Consider the following 24,556-nt stretch of genomic DNA (forward strand, 5'->3'; position numbering starts at 1 on the left):
AAAAAGATGCAAGACGAAAAGGCAACAGTGGCCCCCGTGGTCTAGAGGCCGTGACCCTAAAACTGGGACGGTGATTCGAGCAGGTTCCAGGAACAACCACCAACCTCTGTGGAGTTACGACACGTTCAGTTGAGGATAAATCTTCTTGGTTAGGAGGTTTCTGTGTCACCAGGGCTTAGATTTACAAAAGTAGCTCTGTCACCAACAATTAACGTGTGTGGCACTCACAGCTTAGATGTGAATTGTTTGATAGCAAATCATTTCTGCATGCATGGGTATGAGCATAGAAAAAAAGAGAAAACCCAGCATTTCTCTGTGTTATTTATTGAGTTACATGTTGACACTTATGCAGACTGACATAAATTGTCATGGTAAATGAAACAGGGTTAGCGAACATTTTCAAACATTTGACACGATTTATGGAAATGTGTGTTCACACAGAGTCGGAAGCATCCCTGAGTGACTGTAGCTCTTAAGTGTATTTGAGTTGGTGAGCACATTAGGCCATCAAATGAAAAAAAAGAGAAGCCTTTCAATCGTTCAAAACATGTAATGGAAGGAGATATGTTTTGCATGATAACAGCACTGCAGGGAGGCGTCCCAGGTCCTGTGACTCTCTGAAGTCACTTAGCATAATTTACCACATATGTCAGATGAGACTGGAGATGATAATTGAAGGTGACCTCAATTTAAGAGCGCTGCAGGTTGCAAGCCATTGATTCTTGTAATGAGGGAGAATATTTCTTTCTCCCTTCCAAAAGATGGAGAATATGTGCTGATGTGAGAGAGGAAGAGGAGCATCAGTATATGTGAGAGAGTAAGAGTCTAATGAGTGTGACTCCATTATGACCTGTGCTGCTGTTTCTATCTCTTGTATGGGATCTATAAGGATTAGGTCATCTATCTCCTCTCTAGCTGCCTCTGCTTGTTTCATTTTACCTTTCTCTTCTTCACATCATCTACACCCTGGTCTTATCTCCTCAGTTAGCCACAGCCTTTTTTTATTATTATTGCACTTGTTCTAAAGTATTTGATACCGTTTTCCTCTCTGAAGCCATTTAAGATATCGCAGATAGCTAACGAAGCAATTACACATAGCAGACTTGTCGCCTCTGTGTAAGAGATCAGTGGAGCCCGGCATGCCCGTGGATGTATAGAGAGTGAGATATAGGCTCCTTGTAAAGCCACTGAAGGTAATGGAGCAGAAACCCAATTCTACTGCAGTGTAGCGGTAATAATTATGACTGATCTCAGGTGTCTGCCATTATCATTACCACGAGACAACTGTATGCATATGTGTGAAGTATGCTGCGGATAAATGCCACGACAAGGCACTGAGGATCGAAAGCAGGAAGGTGAATGCAGATCCTGAAGAGGTGGGAGATTTGTAAAATGACAGGCAGGGCAGGGAGACGGAAAAGAAACTATGACGAAGGACAAATTAAGGTAAGTTAGAAAAACAAGAAAAAAATAAAAGAAGAAGCTTCACTTTCGTTAATGAGACTCTCAGCAGAGATAAGAGGGATCAAATAAGAGACAGTGATGGAGGACATGAAAGAAAGCTCATGTTAAGTGGTATTCTAAATAGTATTCATATACTATTAATGATTTTTTTTTTTAGGCTGACACACTTTTACTTGATACTCTAGGTCCCAGTAGGTATATAGTGTGTGTTGTATATACTTTAGATGTTTAGTGGGGAGTGGTTCTCAGGTACAAGAAAATTTCATTTGACTTCATTTGGCATGGGAGTTAATGTACACTATCATGGGATGTGTTGAGCAGCGAGAGAAAGCGGATGTAATTCATTCAGTTTTTTTTTGTTTTTTTTTTCTAGGAAAGGTCACTGTCAGGTGAAACCTCAGCATCCACAGGTCTTAGAACACAGGATAACCACAGAGCTAAAAAGCTAAATAATTGATCAAAGGTAGCTATAAGGAATGTTAAGGATAAAATATTGAGCATGCAAGCCTTCTGGCACGCGACCCCGGCGAATGTTAAACACGTGCTAATGTTCGAAAAGACGTGTGGCAAAACTGAACGGATCAATTAAGAGATATGTATGATTTCCAGCAGTAAATAAGTTAAAAGCAGAAACCCCAATTGATCTCGCAGTCAATGAATTTTGTCTTTAGTCTGTAAAAATGAAAGAAAACCGTTTTACACACTTTTATATGATTGATCCACAGCCTCCACCACTGCACATTTGTACCATGTTGTCAAGACATAGACGAAGGTGAATGCTTAATGCAACTTATTGTGATTGCAAACTGATTTCTGTGGTATAGTATAACAGCTTCATATATTAGTATGTTTCCAGAGCTGCATGTGTAACACTAAATGGTAGTGTTATTTACTATTGTACATTAGATACTCACCAGGAAATTCATTTAAGAGGACAGGAATATCATTCTCTCTTTATGCAGGATTTTAATTGAATCTCAGAGACAGATCAACAAACGCTCAGAGCATTAAGGAGCGACTGTGGCAGGAAGACTGTATAGCAAGTGCTTTAATTCCCTCAGAAGTAATCATGCTCTCTGATTAGGGAATTGTGCCTTTATGTAATTATAGTGGGCTTTAAAGATTAATTTTTGCCTGCGATGGCATGCTGTGTTATGTTAGTGCCCCATTGCATTATCCGTCATCACAGCTCACTGTTATCTGACGATCCCTCTGGTGAGGGGGACGCACACGGGACACATTGTGTACACGCGTTTGAGGTGGTCGTATTTGGCATGAGGAAGTGGGCGGTACACAAATGCGTCCGTGCCCAAACTTTGCAATGTCCACTACAAATTATGAGTCACAAAGTCACAAGGATCTTCCTCATTATTATCAATTATTTGCACAACAATAATCAGTTAAAACTGAGTCTTTCTATACAGGTATACAAAATATTGTGTTACACTTATGTTATGTAGTATGTTATGTTATATGAGATACATTTCAGGTATGAGTCTAAGACTGTAAATATACTGTATTTTTCCCAAAAAGGCAGCACACACACACACACACACACACACACACACACACACACACACACACACACAACACACACACACAACACACACACACACACACACACACACACACACACACACACACACACATGCTTAATTAACAGACATTGTTATGACTATGTGTGTGTGTGCGTGGCTGTGTGAGGAAGGGGTGTCTTTCATGAGGCCTGTTAAAATTAATTATGCATGTATTGTTACCAAATACTACTTGGAAATGCTTCTAATTAATCCAATTATCACCTGGCTGTATTGAATGGGAGGCGAGTTGCTGGGCTGATGGCATATCCAAGAAAACAGTCAAAGGAAAACTAAAAATATAAATCACTAAGCTTCTTTTTCATTGGTCCTACTAGGACCGTTGACAATATTGTAGAATCCAGGTGTAAATACAGAAAATAAGCCGGACCGTCTGTGTCATACAAGGGTGACAGGCACAAGGGAATAAATGCCTAGATAAATACGAGATGAAATAATGTAGATAGCAGGTGCAGTGAAATTCCCTGGTAAATCCAGGACTTATGCAAATCCACTCAATGCATTTGAGCAGAAATTATCCCCCATTCACCCACAGCAGTGCACCGCACAGGGGTTGTGTTTTAACTACTTACCTTACTGACTCCTCGCCCCCTGTCTTCTCCATAATTTGTTCCCAGAATCTCAAAGAAGATATTGGGGTTAGAGCCGTTGTCAGTGAACTCCAGGAAACTGGTGAGGCCGCTCACTCCGAACTGCGAAGGACAACAGGTATATCACTAGTGGTTCGTTTTACTATTATTGTCATTTAGAATAATTTACCATTGCATTGCAGTAATCGTAGATAATTATCGTCACAAACCATAATCATGTCAGTTCTCATCAGTGGTGCAATGCGTTTTTGGCTACCATATAATAAACCTCATCAACAATTCTCCCAGTAAAATCTGGACAGTAAATTACAGTTTTTATCCTCACTTATGACCAGATATGAAACTGCTCACAGTGAAACTGCGACATGATTCATCTGCTCAGCATTCAAGGACATAAAATATTTACGTCTATATATAAATTTGCCGTACCTCCCGGATAGTGTGACCTATGAAAGTGACACAGTGGCTGCTTCAGGGAAGGAGAATTACTATATATATTAATATGAATCATATATATGAGTGTCTGGATTCACACGGACATCTGTTCTCAAATGACTATATTTATTATTGTAGCGCCTTCAGCATTTTGCCCATTTGTTCTCACATGGCACAGTAAATAAAGTAAAACAAGTTAGGGTTAAGCTTTGTATTGTTTTACATCAGGCCTGCAGATTACCTTTGACTAATTTGCTTGAATGCAAACAGCGAAAATTGTTTATACTTTCGGGAGTAAAGGTATAGGTTTATGTATGATTCAAGGTAAAATATGAGGACAAATATGTTTGTATATATCTTTGTGTTATATTCTGAAACGCACATGCATATACACCGATCAGCCACAACATTAGAACCACTGACAGGGGAAGTAAATAACACTGACCTGGTAACTTTTGGAAATGGCATTCATGTTGATTTTACGTAAGCATGTACCACCCACCTAGACCAGACCAGGCACCCCCGCCCCATAGCAATGACACTTCTTGATGGCAGCAGCCATACCCGACAGGACAAAGCCTGTCACAAGGTGCTGACCTGACCTCCAAATTCACTAGATTCCAAACTGATCAAGTATCTGTGGGATGCACTGGAACAAGGCTGATCCACAGAGACCCATTCTTACAGCCCACATGAGCCAAAGGCTCCCACTAACAACATCCGGTTGCCAGACAGCACAACACCCTCAGAAGGCCCATGTCCATTCTCTGATGAGTCACCACTGTTTTGGAGGCACCAGGGGACTACACAATCCACTTCAGGCTTTGGGGATCAGTGTTACAGAATTTTCACCTGCTGCATTTTATTCCCCACTCTGAATTTGCCAATAAACCCCAAATAACAACATCAATAGAGCTCCTCATCAACAGCTGCAAATTAGTATTTATCATTACCATAATGGCCCCACATACCAAAACACTGATTAAACACACAGGCATGCACAGTAAGTAAAGAACACTGCTGTCACACTGTAAAATGGAACCCATGCCAGGCTGTTGAACTCAACTCTATTACTGCTTAGGGCTCTTTAACACAGCTCCATTGAGACAGTCATCAGGGCTGGTTTAACAGGCGCGGCTGGCTGATGAAAGTGTTGCCAAACCCAGGCCTGAACTCAAGGTGAAATGCAGAGATAGATATGAAAGTCACTGCACCGCATTTATTATTGTCTGACACTAATCCTAAATTAGCATTTCACTTGGCTTCATCATTCAGTCAAACTGCCATCCCGGGAGTAGTTTTTTATTGATATCAAAACACAGGGCATTGATCCAATTGGATTTAACAGTGATGAAAGTGTTGCCAAGGGCTAGGCTAAAGTCAAGGTGAAATGTAGAGATTCCTAAAATCACAGCTGCAGGATGGAAATCATCCATGGCGTGTGCAAGAACTGAAGAAAACTTGCTGATTGATGCGTGCATTTTTTAAAGTTACGTAGTCCTTTGAATGCATGATCGCCTGGGTCGCGGAGTCGACTGAGCTCAACCTGAAAACTTTCAGAGGAAGTAATGAAGAAAAATTGGATTTCCGCGTGGTGAGAACAACACAAAAACGGCAGACTTATTTAGAGCCTCCACAGTATTGCTCTTTATCCCCTTGAGGGGATTTCAGTTATACCATGTGATGGCTTCGTATAGATGAATTTAGTAGTGACTGCACATCACTGTTTCAACCACAGACGTTTCAACCATGCAATAGCGCATGGTCTCCAAAATCCTATGTAATGAGCACAATGTCTTGAAATGCAAATACATGCTCCCTAAATGAAAAGTGCAAGAGATGTGTTTTCCCCACTGCTAAAAGATACATCAGGCACATCTATAAATAGGATGAAATCTGAAATATTACTTGCATGGTGTAGCTGGGATAGAAAATGGGCTTTCAGCTGTGCTAATCAAGCCTCAGCTCCATACGCACAGATATATTTTCTGCTGTGAGTCATTGTTGGCACACATAATGAAAATACTTTTCTCTCCCTTTTTTTTTTTTTTTTTTTTTTTTTTAACTATTTTAAAGCTTTTTTTTTCGTACTGATGTCCACTCACTGTCCAGGGTGAAGCAGCAGACTGATGGTCACTGAGACATGGACGTCCCAAATATGAATCAGGTATTAGAAGGATTTCATTCTCAATGTTGCATTTTCCAAATTCTCATGCTGACAGGCGGGGTGCACCTTGGACAGGTTGCCAGTCTATCGGAGGCCTAACACAGAGAGACAGACATGCAAACTCCACGGTGAACAGCCCCAGTCGCCCGATTAATTCAAACCCAAAACCTTCTTGCTGTGAGGCATCAGTGCTAACCATCACACCAATGTGCCACCAACAATGGAGACTGTTGAAGTCTAATATAATAAAAAAAATACGATTTTGAGTAACCCTTTCTTTTGGTGGTATCCTTTTCACTCATCATCTTATTCCATTTCCCTTGTTCTGACCTCCAATTCTCCCCTGTACCATGCTAACAAGAATCAGACAAGACCATTACACAGAGCCAAGCTGACATCTACCCAACATGCAGCATCCCCAGTAAGATACAAGCAAACAAGGTGACAAAATGTCCAAGAGACGGTGGGTTCCTGGAAATGCAATAGACTTTTTTGACATTTAGACTTCTCACACAACTTCGCCTCTCTCCTGAACTCACAGCTGATTGGTTTAGCTGTTGGCTCAACAATATGACATTTTATGGAAAGCTTTCTTCTTTTCTTTTTCCTCTCTGCACTATGATTTGGAGGCCAGGTCAACACCTGGTGCTGTTTTTCATGCTTTTTGAGTTGTTCCTTAACCGTTTTTGTGTGTGTATGTCAGGCCACATCCTGCTGGGGATGGCTGCTGCCATCAAGGAGTGTCATTGTTAATATGGTGGGGGTGTCTGTTGTGGTGTAGGTGGGTGGTACATGTCTAAGTAACATCCACAAATGCCAGGTCCAAAAGTCTCCCATTTGAACATTGTATTGTCACAAAATGGTCAATGTTACTAACTTCTCCTGTCAATGCTTTTAATGCCATGGCATAGACAACATATATAGGTAAAGTTATGTAAAGTTGGATGCAAGAGTTCTGAAAAATAATCATTAGTCTGATAATTGGAGTATGTTGTAACTGGATGCAAGTGTTTCTGTGGCATCCTGTACAGAGTAGAAGCTGCTGGAAAATGCTGATCTTGATTACAGCTTTTTGTTTCCACTCCCCTGCTGCTACATGCTCATGTCAGCTTTCAAAGCAAAACACAGTTAATCTGAATGTGCATAATCTTACCTTTGTTCAGGCGATCCTGCTTGGATCCAACTCTATGATTTTTCCATTTTTGTTTGTTTGTTTCTTTGCTGTTGTTTTATCCACCAATACCTGTTATTTTACCTGGAGGCTTACTTTGTGGAGCTGACAACTACTTGCTTCAGTGCTTGCACCAGAGTCATAGCCAAATATGTGCTATACTTGCATACTTTGGTGAACTCCTTCTTGTAAGTCATGTGAAGGTAAAAGTGTGTTTCACTTTTCTTTTTTTTTTGTTTACCTTTTTGACGGTATCCAGCATGCTCTTGCCTCCCTGCCACGGTTTGGAGTTCTTCCTGATGCAGCTCAGACTCGCCATGCTGTGCCACTTCCTGTCCTCCAGCTTTCTGTGGAAGGTGTTGGCCAGCAACAGCACAGTATCATAGATGTAGCGGTTGGTGATCTACAAAGAAAAGAAAGAAAATGACAGAACGGGTGGTGAAGAAAAGATAAGGTGCACTGTCAGAGACTTGAATTGTGTGAGACAGATTGTAACAAAGATGGACCGCTACGAGGCACAAATGATCAATTTCATGGATTTGGGTGTTTCTGTTTGGGAAACAGTTACAGTATTTCTAGTTGTTGCTGGTGGTTGTTAAGCTGGGCAACATGGACCAATATAGAGCAACAGAGAGATGTGAGGGGAAGCAACAGGCTAGGGCATCTTCGTGCTAAAGTACCATCAAACACGTTACTTGCAGACAAATCCATCAGATTCCTTGATCAAAAGAGAAAATAAATCTTTGCAGCTCCACTCCCCCTTCTCTATTATTCCCTTTATACAAATAAACAGTGATCTGTATGTTTTTCTGCTCCTGCAGTGTATTACATTGGACATTTCAGCTTAAACATTTCTTTAGGCACAAAAATGTAGTAAACACATAGTACCATATCCCTAAAGACACGCTATCACGCAGAAGAAAAGCTCTGAGGATAACGTGCAGTAAATTGTCTTGATAGATCTTTGGCACAGCAAAATAATACAGAGTTTCTTCATTCTGTGATCGATCACTGTGTGATCTAAGCTCTTTGTCTCCTTGCTGGTGACAACAGAGCAAATTAATGGACTACAACACCCACAATTCTATGCGCACACACGTACAAACGCACACGCAGGTGATGTGCCTTTACTCACATTAACATGCAATCGGCTGTATACATAAATTAATGTAGGCATTAATGTAGGCAGGGGATTTGACATGAAGATGAACTTTTTGGTGTAACAATTACTCTATTCATCCAGATCTACACTATACCGCAAAATGTATTCGCTCGTCTGCCTTTACACGCATGGGAACTTATAGGGTTTAATACGATGTAGCTACTGTATAACAGCTTCAACTCTTATGGGAAGCCTTTCCATAAAGTTAAGGAGGGAATTTATGGGACTTTTTGACCACTCCTCCAGAAGTGCATTTGTGACATCAGACACTGATGTCAGAGGAGAAGACCTGGCTCGTACTCTAATTCATCCCAAAGGTGTTCTATTGGGTCGAGGGCAGGACTGTGTGAAGGCCATTTGAGTTTTTCCACACCAAACTCGCTCATCCTCGCCATAATGGACCTTGCTTTGTGCACTGGTGTGCAGTCATGTTGGAACATGAAGGGGCCATTCCCAAACTGTGCCCACAACATTGGGAGCATGAAATTGTCCGAAATCTCCTGGTATTCTGAAGCATTCAGAGTTTCTTTCACTGGCACTAAGGGGGCCAGGGACGGCTCCTGAAAAACAACCCCACACCATAATCCGGTTGTACAGGTCTCAAAATATCATAGTAAAACACTGGAAGTGACTGGAACACCTGAATTCAGTTATTTTGAAGGGTGATTAAAATACTCTTGTCAATATAGTGTACATGCTCATGTAATCGTATTTTCTGGTCAGTTGTTTAAATGTTATTCAGTCTTTCTTAAAATCCACAAGTCAGTTATTTGTGTCTTATTTGCTACTAGTTTCTGGGGCAAGTCATTGAACTCAACTGAAAAAATGCAAAGCCACATTAGAACCTAAACTCAACTACTGCACATGGGGAAGTCTTTCAGTGGGTCCGCCACAGGATGAGTGACAAACTATTAGCATTATAGTATTGTACTTAGAAAGCAAAAAGGCTTGATGTGACCAAATGAATCCACGTGAAAACTGTATTGGCTCACCCCATATAGCCGTTCTAATTAAAATCTTGCCACTTGCAACCCACTTGCAGTAATCAAGTAACCAAAATACATTAAGTAGTTTAGTACATGTTACTCTTTGAGAGTAGCTTGTGTGGTTTGTTTTATTAGCCTGTTCATTTTTTGGCAGTAGATTTGGCCAGTTGACTTAATTTAAAGGCCATATCAGGTGAACTGAGCACATGTTCAAAAGTCCCCTTCACACAACTAAAAGAAAAAACTAAACTAAAATGAAGGAAATAAACTTTCTCTAAGCACAGGCGACATGCACCGATGACAGCTGGGATAGGCTCCAGCCCCCCTGCAACCCTCTGGAGGACAAGCAGTTATAGAAGATGAGATGAGTCAGAGTATAAGTTGCAATTGGTTGTGCAGCACTGTCACAGCGGTATGACAGTTGGAACGCGCAAATATTGTTTAGGTTGTTCAAACGTGCAAAAGATATATGCAAACATTGTCGCTGATATGTGTGGACGAGACAATGTGATGGTATGTGTACTTATTGTCTCGGCAGCGTCTTGTTCAGCCTATCGCTCAATCTGCAGAGTGTTACTTTAAGATATAAGGGAAGGAACTATGTCGGAACCTGGCGAAGGATTTTCATTTCCTAAACCGACGTGAGGGATGAAAAGATGCTTCTTGTTACTTATCAAATTGTGACAGTGAGGACAAAAGGAAGTGTCAACTTTATCTCAGATCTGACTTTTCGCTTTCTTTCCCCGTATCTCTTGCTTTCACGGTTTTGCCTCACACATGCAACCTTTGTCTCTGTCTGTCTGTCTCCATTGTCATGCCTTTGAAAATTAAAGCAAAAATCTACCAAGAGAGCTTTACATGTGAGTGTGTGTGCTTGTGTGGTCAGCCCGAGTTGATGTGCTTCAGTGCAGTGTGAAATTGGGCTTCTGGGCCACTCTCTGACCACTGGGCTGTTCTGCTTCCTCAATATCTATCTCCCTCACTCTCTCTTCTATCTCTCATTTCCACTTTTTTTCTCAAATTTAATATCTTACCCGCCCATGCGCATGTATACACAGGTCATTAAAATTTACATGTGCACAGTGTGTTTAGCTGTGATTCTTCTTTGGCTTGCTCTCTTTGTCGGACACGCAAAACACATCGCCTTCGACTTAAACGAGTTACACATTCACACACACGTACGGTGCATAAACACATCGCGCATTCTCGACCCTCCGCAGTAGAATGAACACATGCAACTGCCGTCTACCCAGCAAATAATGAGTACGTTATAGGGGCTTCAGTCTTTATAATAGATTTTTTACACATGAGAAGCACTGATTGCTATTAGGACACACAAGGCAAGTTTTATTTACATACATTATTCGGTGCTGTAGCGCTACCTTTTATACATTCATTATATATATATATATATATATATATATATATATATATAGTGAAAAACATCAAATACATAGGGTCTGCTTCCACATCCTGCCTCGCGCCCGTTCACAGATTACAGTGGTTGGAAGCTAAAAGTGGAAATGAATTAAAGCGGGAAAAAGAGATAGCCACCTAAACACGAGCACCGCATTTCTGTTTTCAATGTATTTCATCAAATGTGTTCCTCCAGGGTCCTGTGCATCCACATAAATCAACAACACATTAATTCAATTTCATATTCATATCTTGACACATAAATAAAACTGTGTTCCCTTTTCCCCGGCTCTATTTGATGGTAGCTTGATGATTCGCGTAAACACAATAGAAGATAATAATTGCATACATATTGCCACCCTGGGGGACCTTTTTTTTTTTTTTTAAAGAAAACATACTAAGTAAAGAAAATGGAAAAACATAAATATATCTAAAAAAAACTAAAAAAAAAAAAAACGCCACTGTCTTTGCGGGAACACGGTTCCCAATGTTCCAGACAAAAAGCCTCACAGACACAAGCGGGGAGACGATGTCCAGTCAGTAGAGCCGATATGATTGAAAGCTTTTAGGTTGGAGGGCATGCTGAAATGTCAAACTAAAACACTAGGGGCTTTTATAAAAGACGGAGAAACAAGTGTCAGAACACCTTTTTAAATACAGAAGTAGTTTGGGACTGTATTTTCAAACTGATGGAGCATACTGTATATATTGCAGAGGGAATTTAAGAACATTACAGTATGTGACAGTGCCTTACATTGGAAATGTCACTTCAGAAAAATAGTCTTTAATAGACCCTAATTCAGTTCCTCATAGAATCCTCTTTTGCAGCCATTACAGCTATGAGTCTTTTTGGGTAAGTCTCTAAAGGCCTTGCACGTGTGGATTTGGACAGTTTATTCTATTCTTCCAGACAGATCCTCTCAAGCTCCGTCAGATTGGATGGGAAGAGCCTGTGAACTGCCATCTTCAGACCCCTCCGGGGATGCTCTATGGGTTCGAAATCAGGGCTTTAGCTCGGCCACTCAGGGGCACTTACAGACTTGTCCTGTAGCCTCTGCAGCGTTGTCTCGGCTGCATGCTTTTGTTCACGCATTAGTTTGCTGATCTGTGGATCCCTGTCCTTGTCTTTAGTTGGATATGTTAAGGAGCAGGATTTTCTTCAATAACCTCAGAATATTTGGCTGCACTAATTATCCCTTAAGTTATGACCAGTGTCCTTGTCCCAAACTACCGAGAACCTCCCACATCATGCTGTTCATCAGGACAGAAAAACTTGTCCATACATGTGTGTCTATACATGTGCGTAGATGATGGATCAAAGCAATGTGATATCTGTACATTTTGATCACATGCCATTCATAAAAGTTCCCCCGGCATGGCCACCACACACTAGCTCCTGAAATGTCCTGGATACGCCACTGATAACAAAATCAATGAAGCAATGTGTGTGAAGGCACAAATACTGACTCTGTGTTGTGAAGCTCTTTGTTATTGGAGGCCAATGAGTTAACCAGCCATTGATTTGCCGTATTCCCAGCAGACTTCCATGTCCGCTTCAAAGAGAAAAAGGACTAAACCTTATTTCACAATGTTTTTATTAGCGCTTTAGCTTATCTTCTTTTTTTCTGAGTGACCCCTCCACTTAATTAAAGTGCAAGGTGGCAGAATGTCAAAGACTCTCCGCAACTCAACTCTTTTAACAGTAGCTGTGGTTATTTGGCCAGCGCTGATATCATTGATAAGGGCTTGCTCCGTTAACAAGTGAACAGTTTTATAGTCCAGTCAAAAAAACATCTTTGCACTGTTTTTCAAAAAAGGTAAGATTTGGAAGTAATTTATCGGCACAGACATTTGTTTTTGAGTCGTATGTAACTTTACAATCAACCATAAACAGTCAGATACATTCAGATTAGTTTTCAACATAAGATCAACCAGTATTCACTAGATCTGTAAATCACCCACTGGCCTCTGGGCAAATCAGCAAACTCACCTCTAGTTGCTGAGATTTGGGGTTTTTGGGGTCACAAAGAGAGGTGTTAATCCTGTGGTTGTGTTTGACACAGCGCTGGGTTGTGTTCTGGGGCATGGGAAACATCTGCCGCACCAACGTCAGCCGGCCAATTGACTTCATGACCAACTCCTGCAAGTCGTAGTCTGAGATCTCCTGAAAGGATGTAAAGAGGGAAAGGAGGATGAACGGTGGCGGTTCGGAAAAAGGAGAGAAGGGAACAAATAGCAATGAATTATTTGCACAATTTACTGTTGCACAAGTCCTACAGAAAAAAAAAACAAAAAGAGGTACAAAGAACAGTAACCAACCTTGGCATCAAAACCACAAAAAAAGGGTCAGATTATACTTTATAAAAACCCAAAATGAAATACACGGAAGACCTTGTTTTATATGTGGTATGTTTCCCACTATCACCACACGAAGCAGTGACAATCTGCCGACATCATATGCACACATATTTATCAGAAATGAAAGGTACACATCAGCAGATGAAAGGATGGCATGTCTATGTGTGCCCGGGTGTGTGCATATGCTTGTTGTGTGCACTCGTGCGCCTGTTTGCACGTTCTCTGTATGTCCTTGCAAAACCTTGGGGGAGGAATCATTGCTAATTTTAGCCCTAGGACGCAATCTCTCCCTGCCGCTCTCCATCCATGGATCTCCATCCATCCTCTGCGCAGAGGGTCATATGGTGACGAGATGAGAACTGACGTTTATCGTCCCTGGTGGAGGTAGCGCTGCCACCAACCGAGGCAGCCTTTGCTATCTTTGTATATGTGCTCAGTGATTGTCTCTTACTTGTGCGAGCTTGGGTGTGTCTTGTATACACACACCAATTTGTGCATATACCTGCGTGGATGTCTCTTTCATGAGATAGTTTTTTTCTTTTTTTTGATGTTGTTTTTTTCTTTTTTTTTATGTTGTTTTTTTCTTTTGTTTTTGTTTTTTTTCGATCATGCAAAACCCTTTTGGTTCCCATTCATTTGCACATGGCAACCCGCTTGACGGGATGGATAGGACTGCACAGACTATGCACATGCATAAACAAGCCATCACACACACTTCACATTAGTGAGCAGTAATATTATAGGTGCCACACCTCATTGACTAATCTCAATGGATTTTAATTAAATGTAATTAACATTCATTAAGACCTGTGAGTCCTCATAGGGTTTGATCAAGGGTGATTAGACTTAGTATTACACATGCTTTATTGGTATAGCTGCTGTCATCTGTAGTAATTAGGCTGATATATGGCCCAAATTCTGTTTGCACAAATATGTATTTGCTTCTGAAATCCAGCTGTAAATGATGCACAAAGACAGGTCATTTTAAAGTTCAGGCGCCTACTCTATTTTTCCTTCGCTGTGAAACTGGATTTGATTTTCATGAAATACTGTAAATGAACCAAGAGCGCTGGGAGTACGTTTGATTAAAATGATTTATACAAGTTTAAAAACTTTTACAAAATGTGATATTTACACCTGGAGGAGGATGTGAAATGATTTAACTTATGTTCGTAACCTTGTTCGAACACCCTGTGCCCTGAAATATCTACTTGTGTAACAGTCCAAGTAAGGAATCTACTTGCTGGCAGGCACCCTGAGGAGGGCTGAATTACAAAGCCAACAAAGAAAAGAAAAGATGCAGGATGGAGGGAAAACACTGAAAATTGCTAAAAAAAAAAAAAAAAAAAAAAAAGGGCAGATCTGTGAGCCAAAAGAGAATTAAGATTCACAGCGGGCAGTCAAGGGCACACAAAGAAAGATCAGCAGCCAAAAATTACCAAGAGTGCTGCACTCAAAGGAGCAAACTCAAACAAATATAGATGCACCAATGCACAGGCACACAAAGCCTATACGGACAAACAGGGGTTTGCCCTCTAAACAGGCATTTGCCCATCTTCTTTGTCATGTTCTGTTTGCCTCTTTGTCTGTATCTCCCTGGAGTCAAATTAAACAGACGTCACCCAGTATGACTTTCACCACTGCAAAAGTTGTTCGCCTTTTAACAGCTAGACAAAATGAGTGTGATGCGGACACACAAACTGACATGTTCACATGTACGGAGCGCCCCCCAAACCGAACTCGTAGAGAGGAGGAGATACTGCTGCACAGTTGGTATTTCCCTCAAATTATCAAATCACTCTCTACTGCAAGTTTCCCTTCACATGTTTTTTTTTTTGGCCAACAAATATTGCAAAAGTTCAGGTTGGATGTAACCTCACAAGCATTTGGCACCTCATCTCTGGAGGGAACCGCAAGTTATTTACTCTATAAACTTTTGGTTCGGAGGCATCCTCCCCAAGCAGCCCATCACCACTACCTCCTTCTCTCCGTTCCCAGAGAGTGGCAAATCCTCGTCCTTAGCGTTTTATTTGAAGATGAGAGTTGAATGCAAAAACACACCCTTCATCCTCAATTCTTCTTGGCATTTGTTTCCCTGAGCCCCGTACGTCGCCCCGTTGCTCGTTCTCCCCTCAACCTCTCCCAACTCCCTGCTCCTCCCACAGAGACTCCAAATCCTTTCTTTTCTCCTCTTATCTATAGACGAAGGGGGAAAAGCTGTTTGTATTCATTCTTTGACTATTTCTGCTCCTCCTTCTCCTCCGCACTCGGCCCCCTTGTGTTCACTTCATCTCTACGTGAGCAGTGAACCCGCCCGTGTTGTCTTTGCTCTCATTTACCAGTTCAGGGTTTTGAGAAACAAATCAAAAGAAATCCGAACTAAAGTGCCATCATCGTTTGAGTTGGACTCTTCCTCCTTCTTTACATGATGCGATGGGTGGTAGGCAAGTGTTCCCCACCACAGAAAAATTACAAAAATGCTTAACTTGATGTACTTTCTTTCAAAAAACAGGTTTGAAGCAGTTTTATCCCAGTGTGAGTGTTAGCATGAGGACGCACCATGAGGGACAATCAAAAAGTAGTTTTTTTGGTGCACATTTAACCAAAGGCGACTGTGATGATTAGTGCAAAACCTTAATACAAGTTGACTGAGGACAAAAGCCCTGGAAGATCAGGACAGGTAAAATGGAAATCGGTAGAAGGACTGAGGTCAGCAGTAGAATTATTCCCCAGACTTAAGGAAAGACAGAGAAAAACTGAAGCTGTGAGCATCCGTTATCGTTCCTCGTCCTCACCCTCCTCATCCTCTCATCCTGAGAGGAGCGAAGGAGATGTGTAAAGGAAGGATGATCAATTACGAACTGTGAACTCCCCCTCAGTGGCGCTGTCTGACTGTTGGCTGTAGATAAAGCAGAGTTATGACAACCATACAGTACCCCCTCATCCATAATAATCCACAGGGAGGGAGAGCCCTTTCACACGCAGGGATTTTCATTCTCTAAAGAACCAGTAGTAGGGAACATTACATATGACAAAATATTGTAGCCGCTCATCTATTTTAAACACTTGACTGGAAGACTTCATGTAGTCCATGAAATATTGTGTCTATATTGGAATTATCTCTGACTGTGTTTCATCCTTAATCTTGAAAAGTTATTTATGTATATTTTGGCTAAATTATTTAAAGGGATTTTTTAGTACAGCTAATAGCAATGTAAAGAGAGACATAAAGGATGAAAAGGAGGCAAGTCAAGCTTTTACAGGAATGCTTTTTCTGGCCTCGGGGTAGCGATAAATTTATAACCTAACTTGATTTGTGCACTGGCTTCTCTTTCCATAACCGATCTCTTGAGTAAAATGACACACCAACTACTTATTCATTACGTTATGATTGAACTGAACACGTCGCACCCGTTAAGTGAAGCAAAGCATTATCATATTAAATTAACAAGTTGATTGTGGCGTTGGAATTTCCAGCCATCTTCTTAACAACGAACAAGACGCAATATAAAAATAGTAAGTAGTGATTGAGTAATTAGTTTAATGGATCTTTATTAGTTGGCAGCACTGTTCAGAGGTGCAGCCTGTCAACAGGCAACCCAGGCACCTGCCAGGCGCCACAATGTTAGCGTTAGTCTTAACACTACATTAACCTGGATGTGAATAATGAAGCAGTTAAAATATTAACACTTAATAAGAAGTCAATTTACTGGTACTATTCCCAAAGAATGCATGGCGTCTACCATTAGAGTTTTAGTTTCCATAATGTTGGTCAATTGTTGTACTGTATAATGGGCCCCAGTTGACTCTAGAATCACCCCTGACTGTGGCATTAACAGTATCGGCTTCTGCAAACCGCTCGCTTGTTTTATTTGACATCCACGTGTGCAAAGCTTCTCTCTCTCTCCCTCTCTCTCTCTCACATCAATATACACGCAAGCATAATTTCCAGGGTATTATTGTACCATATTACTCCAGCGCTAAAATATTTACAACCATGAGACTGTTGAGACTGCCGCACCGCATTTCTCAAAGGCACTGATTCTACAAAGGTAGTATGTGCAAAAGGTTACAGGTCACATAACATACACAGGGTGTAGAATGAAATATTAAGCAAAGAGCACTACTAGAAACCTGGAAAGTGTTAAACAGATTTCTTAAAGGTTGAAAAGCAAGCTGCTGGAAAGCTTGATTGGAATTTAGCCTCGGAGGCTGTAATGTTAGTACTTGAATGAAAGACACTGACAGGAATATTTATAGTGGTAAAGTGAGTGGTACAATCATCATTATATTACATTGTATTACTTATGAAATACACATAGAAGCATGGCATCTATTTGGGAAGACAGTCAAGTGGCAAAAACAAAACCAATCTGAGGTACTTGTGGGGGTTGCGACAACTACAGCCTCTCATCCATCTCAAATATGAAAATATATATATAGCAAGGCTGACATTCTAAAAGTGAATATCAGAGAAGAGATTATTGGCTGTCATGCATACTAACATTCGTTTGAAACAAAAAACACTTTCTCTGCACAACCAAGCAAGTAATAGCCCTGAGCCTTGTAGCATTTAGCAACATTATTACAGTTCAGTTTCATGCTTTGACTTGAAAATTGGAATGGAGGTTACAGTACACTAAAGCGGTATCTTTTCTTGTTTTCTCCTGAATTAGTTTTTCCATTATTTCTACAGCAAATGTTTTTTTTTTGTTGTTGTTGTTTTTTTTCTCGTCCCCAAATACATCCACTTGCATCTGCGGCTGACTGTGTGTGCACGCCTGTGTGTGCCGCAGTTGTTCCGTGCCAGTTCAGCGTAATGCCAGAGGCTGCAGAGACACACTGCATTAACTAACAGTGAATATGCACACAACAGTGTAGCTGATCCTGCTGATTTTGTAAAAGGCACTTCTCATGAAGCAAGATCAAAGAGGGGTTTCTGTTCGAAATGAATTTGACACTACAGCTGACATTAAAGTTTAATTACGTTCTGCTTATGACCTGCAGTCACTCTGATCAGGGACTGTCATCACTGATGAGAGAATGTCACAAGCCAGAAACCACACACTGACTTTGTGAACTAGTAGTGCTCATGTACACTCATCAATCCAAAAAGCATCTAGACATAAAGAGTAGTAGTGATTTTGAAATAGGTCCCACAGTCCCCTTTTGTGTTAGCAAACATGATGATGTTTTTTTAATGTTTTTGGCGGAGGAAAAACAATAGGAATATGTTAGCTAACTCTGACTAGCAGCTTGTGTGGGCTTGTTTTAGACAGTGGTGATAGAAAATATTATTTGTTTTTATCTGAATATGTACTCTCATTATTCTTCATGACTGTGAGTGTTACGTGAAATTGACTTTACTCACTAATACAATGGATGGAGAACCTGACAGGATTAGCTACTGAGCAACAGCACATAAGAGAGAAATAAGGGGAATATAAATCCTTAGATGCATGCAACCATGTGAACCACCTGAATGGTCATGAACAAGACTTTATTTACAAAGATTTAGCAGATCAGTTTTGTGTTGTGCTAGCCTAAGTTCTGGGTTTGCGTTATTTTGAACAGAAACCAATGACTACATCTGGACAGCTGACTGCACTAGCATAGCTGGGTAAGTTACCTACATGTTTTATTTGTCACCCATACAGTCAACTACATACATGTTGTAATAGTTAGACAGGCTAATCAATATGCCAATCAAGGCTATTATGCAAGCCAAGCTAATGGCTAAGAGACTAATCTAAAGCAAAATGAGGTTAGATGTGTTACGTTTAGCACAATACTTTATAAGCTTTCCATCAGTGCAGCAATTTTTTTTTTTTTACATTTAGCTAACATACTAGTGGGAGCTAGCAAGAGCTATTTTACAGGCACAAAAACTTTTGATGATAGCCTTGGTCGAATCCTTTCGAATCCTGAAATAGTTTCAAAGGTTAGGTGTGACACATTTGCAGGTCTCAAAAAGAAGACTTGAAGAGAAGAGAAAGAGTATGTCTGGTCACCCTATACAACACAGCAAAATGACGTGCTGAAAACCTAGTAGTAGTAGACACGTTTATTTCTCTGCTTTGTGGTTTTTGCCTCCAGCTAATCGCTGGAACCGTGACGTAGTCATACCATAGGCAGTAAAAGTCTATATTTTATATATATATATAGTCTATATTGACATAGAGAGTGTGAATAAAAATGTACTTGCTCTGTGTAATGGCATTATATGTAAGTGGTCAGCATAAAAGGAATGTACAGTCTTTACTGTATTGTTTTTATCCGTGGTGCACTGCAGTCGCTGCTCACCAAAGAAAACTAAACTGTCCTTGCTCAAGGTTTTTGTGTGTTTTCGGATAAACTGATGTGAATCAGTCAGCAACTTTTAAAAAAATATTTGTCTTAAGTTCTCCCTCCTGCAATTATTTGAGACAATGAAGAGATTAGACGAGTTCTGGATCTAAAGTCATAAATATTCCCAGGATAACTGAAACAATAAGATGAACAGAAGGGCACACTCACTGCAGGATACATAAATCATTTCCATGACACTCACCTCATTAATCAGGATCCAGTGACAATCGAAGGCCACCAGGTTGGTCTCCACCACCTGCAAAACAACAAAACATGCCACCATATTTAGAACTTAGAAAAACACATAGTTATAGTCATATAACTGGTGAAAGGAAGGAAGAGAGTAAGAACACACGGAGTCTGATTATTATAAGCTTGAAAAAATATTTCACCTTGTACAGATTTTTTTTTCATTTTTTAGATTCATGGTGAGGTTGTGACGGAGAAAAACATAAAACAGCATTATGGAAATGTGCAAGGCTGAAACTCAGTGTGAAGTTCTGCATAGGAAAAGAAAATCTATATCAAAGGTGCCCAAGGTATCAGTCAAAAATCTTTTCAAACTCATGCAAATGACATGCACACACCCCCACAAACGCATACTTGCATCTCAACATTAAAGATTTTTCCCATTTTACACACGCTAGATAAACTTTGGAGTGGACTTCAGTCTCTGTCCCTGCAGCTGCTGCGGTCTCTGAATCATACACACAAACCACCACAAATACAGTGTCTCAAAACTGTGTGTTTTTGAGCATGGGGAAATAAAAAAAAAAAGAAAACTGTTTTCATGAATTGTTAATAGGGCAGCTTAAATATTTATATTTGTCAAACCTTAACCAGCAGCTACACAAGTGTTAAACACTGCAGCAAGGACACTTTGAAATGGGGCTGTCTGGATGGCAGAGAGAGCAACTGCACGCAGAGCAAAAAAAAAAAAAAAAAAAAACATTTGGTGCCCCAGACATACATAGAGTACATCTGTGCATACATTTCTGTTTTGGTGTCATCTATTCAATACAGCATCACTCTCTTTTTTTTTGTTTGCCTGGCCTGTATCTCTGTTCTCGGTGAACTCTGTCAGCGCGTAACACGCCTTCTCAATCATTATCTCTGAGAAACAAGAAAATGACATTTCTCTGCCCATGTTACATGAGTGCAGACGCTCTTCACCTCACCCTTGTCTTTATGTCTTGCCTGGTTCCAGTGCCAAGCATAAATACATAAGTGGGGCGTACAGTGTGAGAACACATATTTTGCTTCTCTGACTACTGAGTGTCACATGTCTCTGTCACTCACCGGAGACTTTCATTTATCAGCGTGAAGGCATTTTAGAGTTTTATATTTTCGAGTATAAAAGGTAAATGTTTTGGTGTAATTTTCAGGCACTATTTCTTCACTCAGACCAAACAGCAGTCCCTACTGTACTTTTTATCTCATCTGTTTCTTTTCCAGCCACATCGCTCAGTCGGCATCATTTAATTTAGAACGGGCGTGAGATTTCAGCCTTTGACGTTCCTCTGTCAAAAGACACTCGCTCCTGCCTCTCACCTCCCATCCATATATTTTTGTTCTCTCATCGTTGCTCCTTCCTCAGTCTCCCTTCACTTCTCATTCTGTGACTGCTTTAGCTCCTTTTCTCCGCTCGCTCTCAGCCCTCCTCCCCTCTGATAAATCCAAGAGTAAAAATACAGTGCCGTATATCATTAGCTATAATTGTCTAGGTGACTATAGCACGGTGTAGTGCGCCATAAAACACTTTTTAGCCGTAAACAAAAGGCAACAGCTGGAGTGGGCGATGGAGCATGGCTAATAGTGGTTTAATCTCCCACAGAGTCTCTATAAAACTTCATCATTATAACACACACGACTGCCATAAACCACTCAGTCTATAGGAAACATGGTTGTGGAACAGACAAGGAGTAAGACGGGAAGGAGAATGAAGGAGAAAGACACACACACATATATATGTACTCTTTTCCTTTCTGTCAGCATCTCTGTTTCCCTCTACTTCTTCTAAAGCCGGGCTTAGATTAGAGGAGTTTTAAAATCAGGCTGCATCACATACTTAAGTGGAAACTTCACAGCCATTGTTCTCTCTAATCTCAGAGTTGCACACATTGTGAGATTTGGAAATGGGGAAACAGGATATTTAGATTATCGTACCAGATCAGGAAGAATTGAATGCACCACGCCACGGGGATGTAAACCAATCAAACAACGTGTTGTAAGTCTACTGATCCACACTCCAGTAAGGTATGAGGTAGTAACGAATAAGAAGAAGAAGACATAAGAAGAAAGACGAAGAGAGTAGAAGGAGAAGAACTCATATTTTTGCCATAATTTGCATTGAGGGAAAAAAAGAAGTCAATCATTGGCTGTTTTGGAAGGACAGATGTAATCGTCCACGTCTGAAATCCTAAATATCAAAAATCTTTGATAGGGATCACGGAGGCCCCCAGTGATTGTGTGAGCTGACTGGGTGGCTGATGAGGGGATCTGCAAACCCTCACATTACCAGCAAATCTGGGCCTAACCTCAGTTCAAAGCAATGTCCACGCCAGATTTATCCGCTGATTGTCGTAAGTGGTGAGTTTGGGTTTAAAATGGCCTGAAACTCCTGTGGTATAATGACCTGCAGCATTACTGCAGCTCTGCTCAAGAGCCGAAAAGTAAATAACGTAATTCACCAGGATGGAGGAGTTGATGCATATTTTTGATATGTTTCTATACATATATATATATATAAAACACTATTATCATTAACATTTTCAGCTGTTCAGGAACTATATGCAATGTTCTGACTTTTTTTAAAATGATTAACTTGCTTTTTAATGTGGGAAAGGGAAAGAAATGTGTGTGCCCATTTCTTTGTCAGCCCAAGTGGTTATGAAAAGTTATGTATATGCTGATGTTGTTTGTTTGTTTGTATTCAAGTTCGGTTGTTTCCACTTCCCCCAATATGACCTCCCTCTGGCATCTGCGTGGACAGATGTTTTAAGCTAATTAGCGAAAGGGCAGATTTGTAGCACTTGACATGACTCCTCAGGGGTTGGAACTGTTCAGTACACACTCTCTCTTAATCTTGCCATGGCTCTCACTTGATCACACACAAACACACAGAGAGGGGCATACACACACAAGCACAAAACACTCACAGCTACCAACCCTGGGACACAAAACTGCCTTGTCTGAGTCCATGTGTCTGCGTATTTGTCCCCATTTACAAACTAACAGAGTACAAGAGGCTTGTTAACAACTCAGTGTAATTAGAGGAGGTAGAGGAGGCAGCATTAGGGTCTTAATGCTGCCAGTGGGCTCCCCCTGACTTCTTGGACTAGCTCCACAGAAGCTTCATTTTTTTTTGTCAGGTCTTCCTCTCTGAAATCAGAAGATCCCACAAAAAACACATTTGTGGCCTGGGACAAATCCAAGCACTCAATGTCAATATAAGTAAGCCTTTTCTCAAAGTCTGAAAGCAGAAAGTGGGAACGAAGACTGATATGGAACACCTTGCCACTGTGCACACCAGTCCTGTTTGTGCTTTATCGATTGGCCATGAGACATCCAAACGCCTTTTTGATCCTGCCATGACCTCCATCCACCTGTCACTCCCAGAGGAGTGCAGCAAAGAGAAAACTGTTGATTCTGGCAAACCACTCCAGTTTGCTTGACATCGAGGGTCAAGGTCTTAACAAGACTTGACTTGAAAGAAGGGGGCGAATGAGGAATATTTTAGCAAGTATAATTCCAAAGTAACTTTCTGTTTTCTGCACTTGTCTATCCCTTGTATACACCGATATATAGCATATACATAACATTATGACCCCTGACGAGTGAGGTGAGTTCAACACTGACTTTCTTGCGACAATACAATGTTCTGCTGGGAAACTTTTGGACCTACCATCCACCTAGACCAGACCAGACAACATAACAATGACACTCCTTGATGGCAGCAGCCATCCCCGACGGGATGCAGCCTGACGCAGACACACACACGAAAGCAGTTTAGGAACATGTCAAAAACGGTGAAACTGGAAACAATGGAACAAGCCTGATCCACAGAGGCTTCTACCCTCAACCCACAGGATCCAAAGGCACTTTCCCAAAGACCATGTCCATCTCTGATGAGTCAGAAGTGTTTTTAGAGACCTACATGATATTAGGGAGCGATAATGTTATGCTGGATAGTACAATCATGGAATAGATACAGTGGTATCCATGCATATGGTTGTGTTTCTGCATGTTAGAGGTTAAAAAAAATGTATTAATGCAAAAGCAGATATTAACTAAGTGCTCTGTGGGGGACGCCTGAAGAGGGAGAGTGGGCGTTGCTATTAAATAAAGTGCTCTAAATTAAAAATAAGTTGTGCCATTTAATTTCATGCACAATTTGTGATCAACCCATGCAAATAGCCTATAGCCCACCCTCTAGACTAAGAATAGACATGCTTCACATTTAACCAGCAAGGACAAGCTGTGAATATACGCACTTACACACACAAACATCTAAAAAAAAAAAAAAAAAAAATATGAGCATGATGCATTCCGCCGCTGCATTCTTTTACAACCACTGTGAGATGCTGCACTGCTTAGTTCTTTCACTTCCTGTGCAACCACATCAGCCTTGTGATCGCTGTAATAAATTTGTTTCTGCTTATGCACGTGTGCTCGCCTTCAGTCAGTGGTATGATTACTGTTATCACTTCAGTTCACCTGAACACTGTAAGATGGAAGACAAAGCAAGAGAGAATGGGAAGAAAGTGGACACGAGGAAGGGTGAAGGCAGAGATAGATTGTGAAGAGGATGCAGATGAAAAATGACTCAGTGACTTGTGAGGACACAAGAATCTACACAAAAATG

The 24,556-nt window shown here is 40.8% G+C and overlaps 1 protein-coding gene across 3 annotated transcripts in view; it reads right to left on the reverse strand.

The window, feature by feature from the left end:
* grid2 (glutamate receptor, ionotropic, delta 2) overlaps positions 1-24,556 on the reverse strand; it is a 447,760-nt gene that overhangs the window by 138,852 nt on the left and 284,352 nt on the right. For all 3 annotated transcript variants that reach the window (XM_047591180.1, XM_047591181.1, XM_047591182.1), the window contains exons 5-8: positions 19,895-19,948; positions 12,977-13,150; positions 7,664-7,825; positions 3,632-3,751 (exon numbers count right to left, since the gene is read on the reverse strand). In XM_047591180.1, the coding sequence (XP_047447136.1) occupies positions 3,632-3,751; positions 7,664-7,825; positions 12,977-13,150; positions 19,895-19,948 (510 nt within the window). The remainder of the gene's footprint in view (positions 1-3,631; positions 3,752-7,663; positions 7,826-12,976; positions 13,151-19,894; positions 19,949-24,556) is intronic.

This window comes from Mugil cephalus, chromosome 8 (assembly GCF_022458985.1).
Source record: "Mugil cephalus isolate CIBA_MC_2020 chromosome 8, CIBA_Mcephalus_1.1, whole genome shotgun sequence".
Classification (NCBI taxonomy): domain Eukaryota; kingdom Metazoa; phylum Chordata; class Actinopteri; order Mugiliformes; family Mugilidae; genus Mugil; species Mugil cephalus.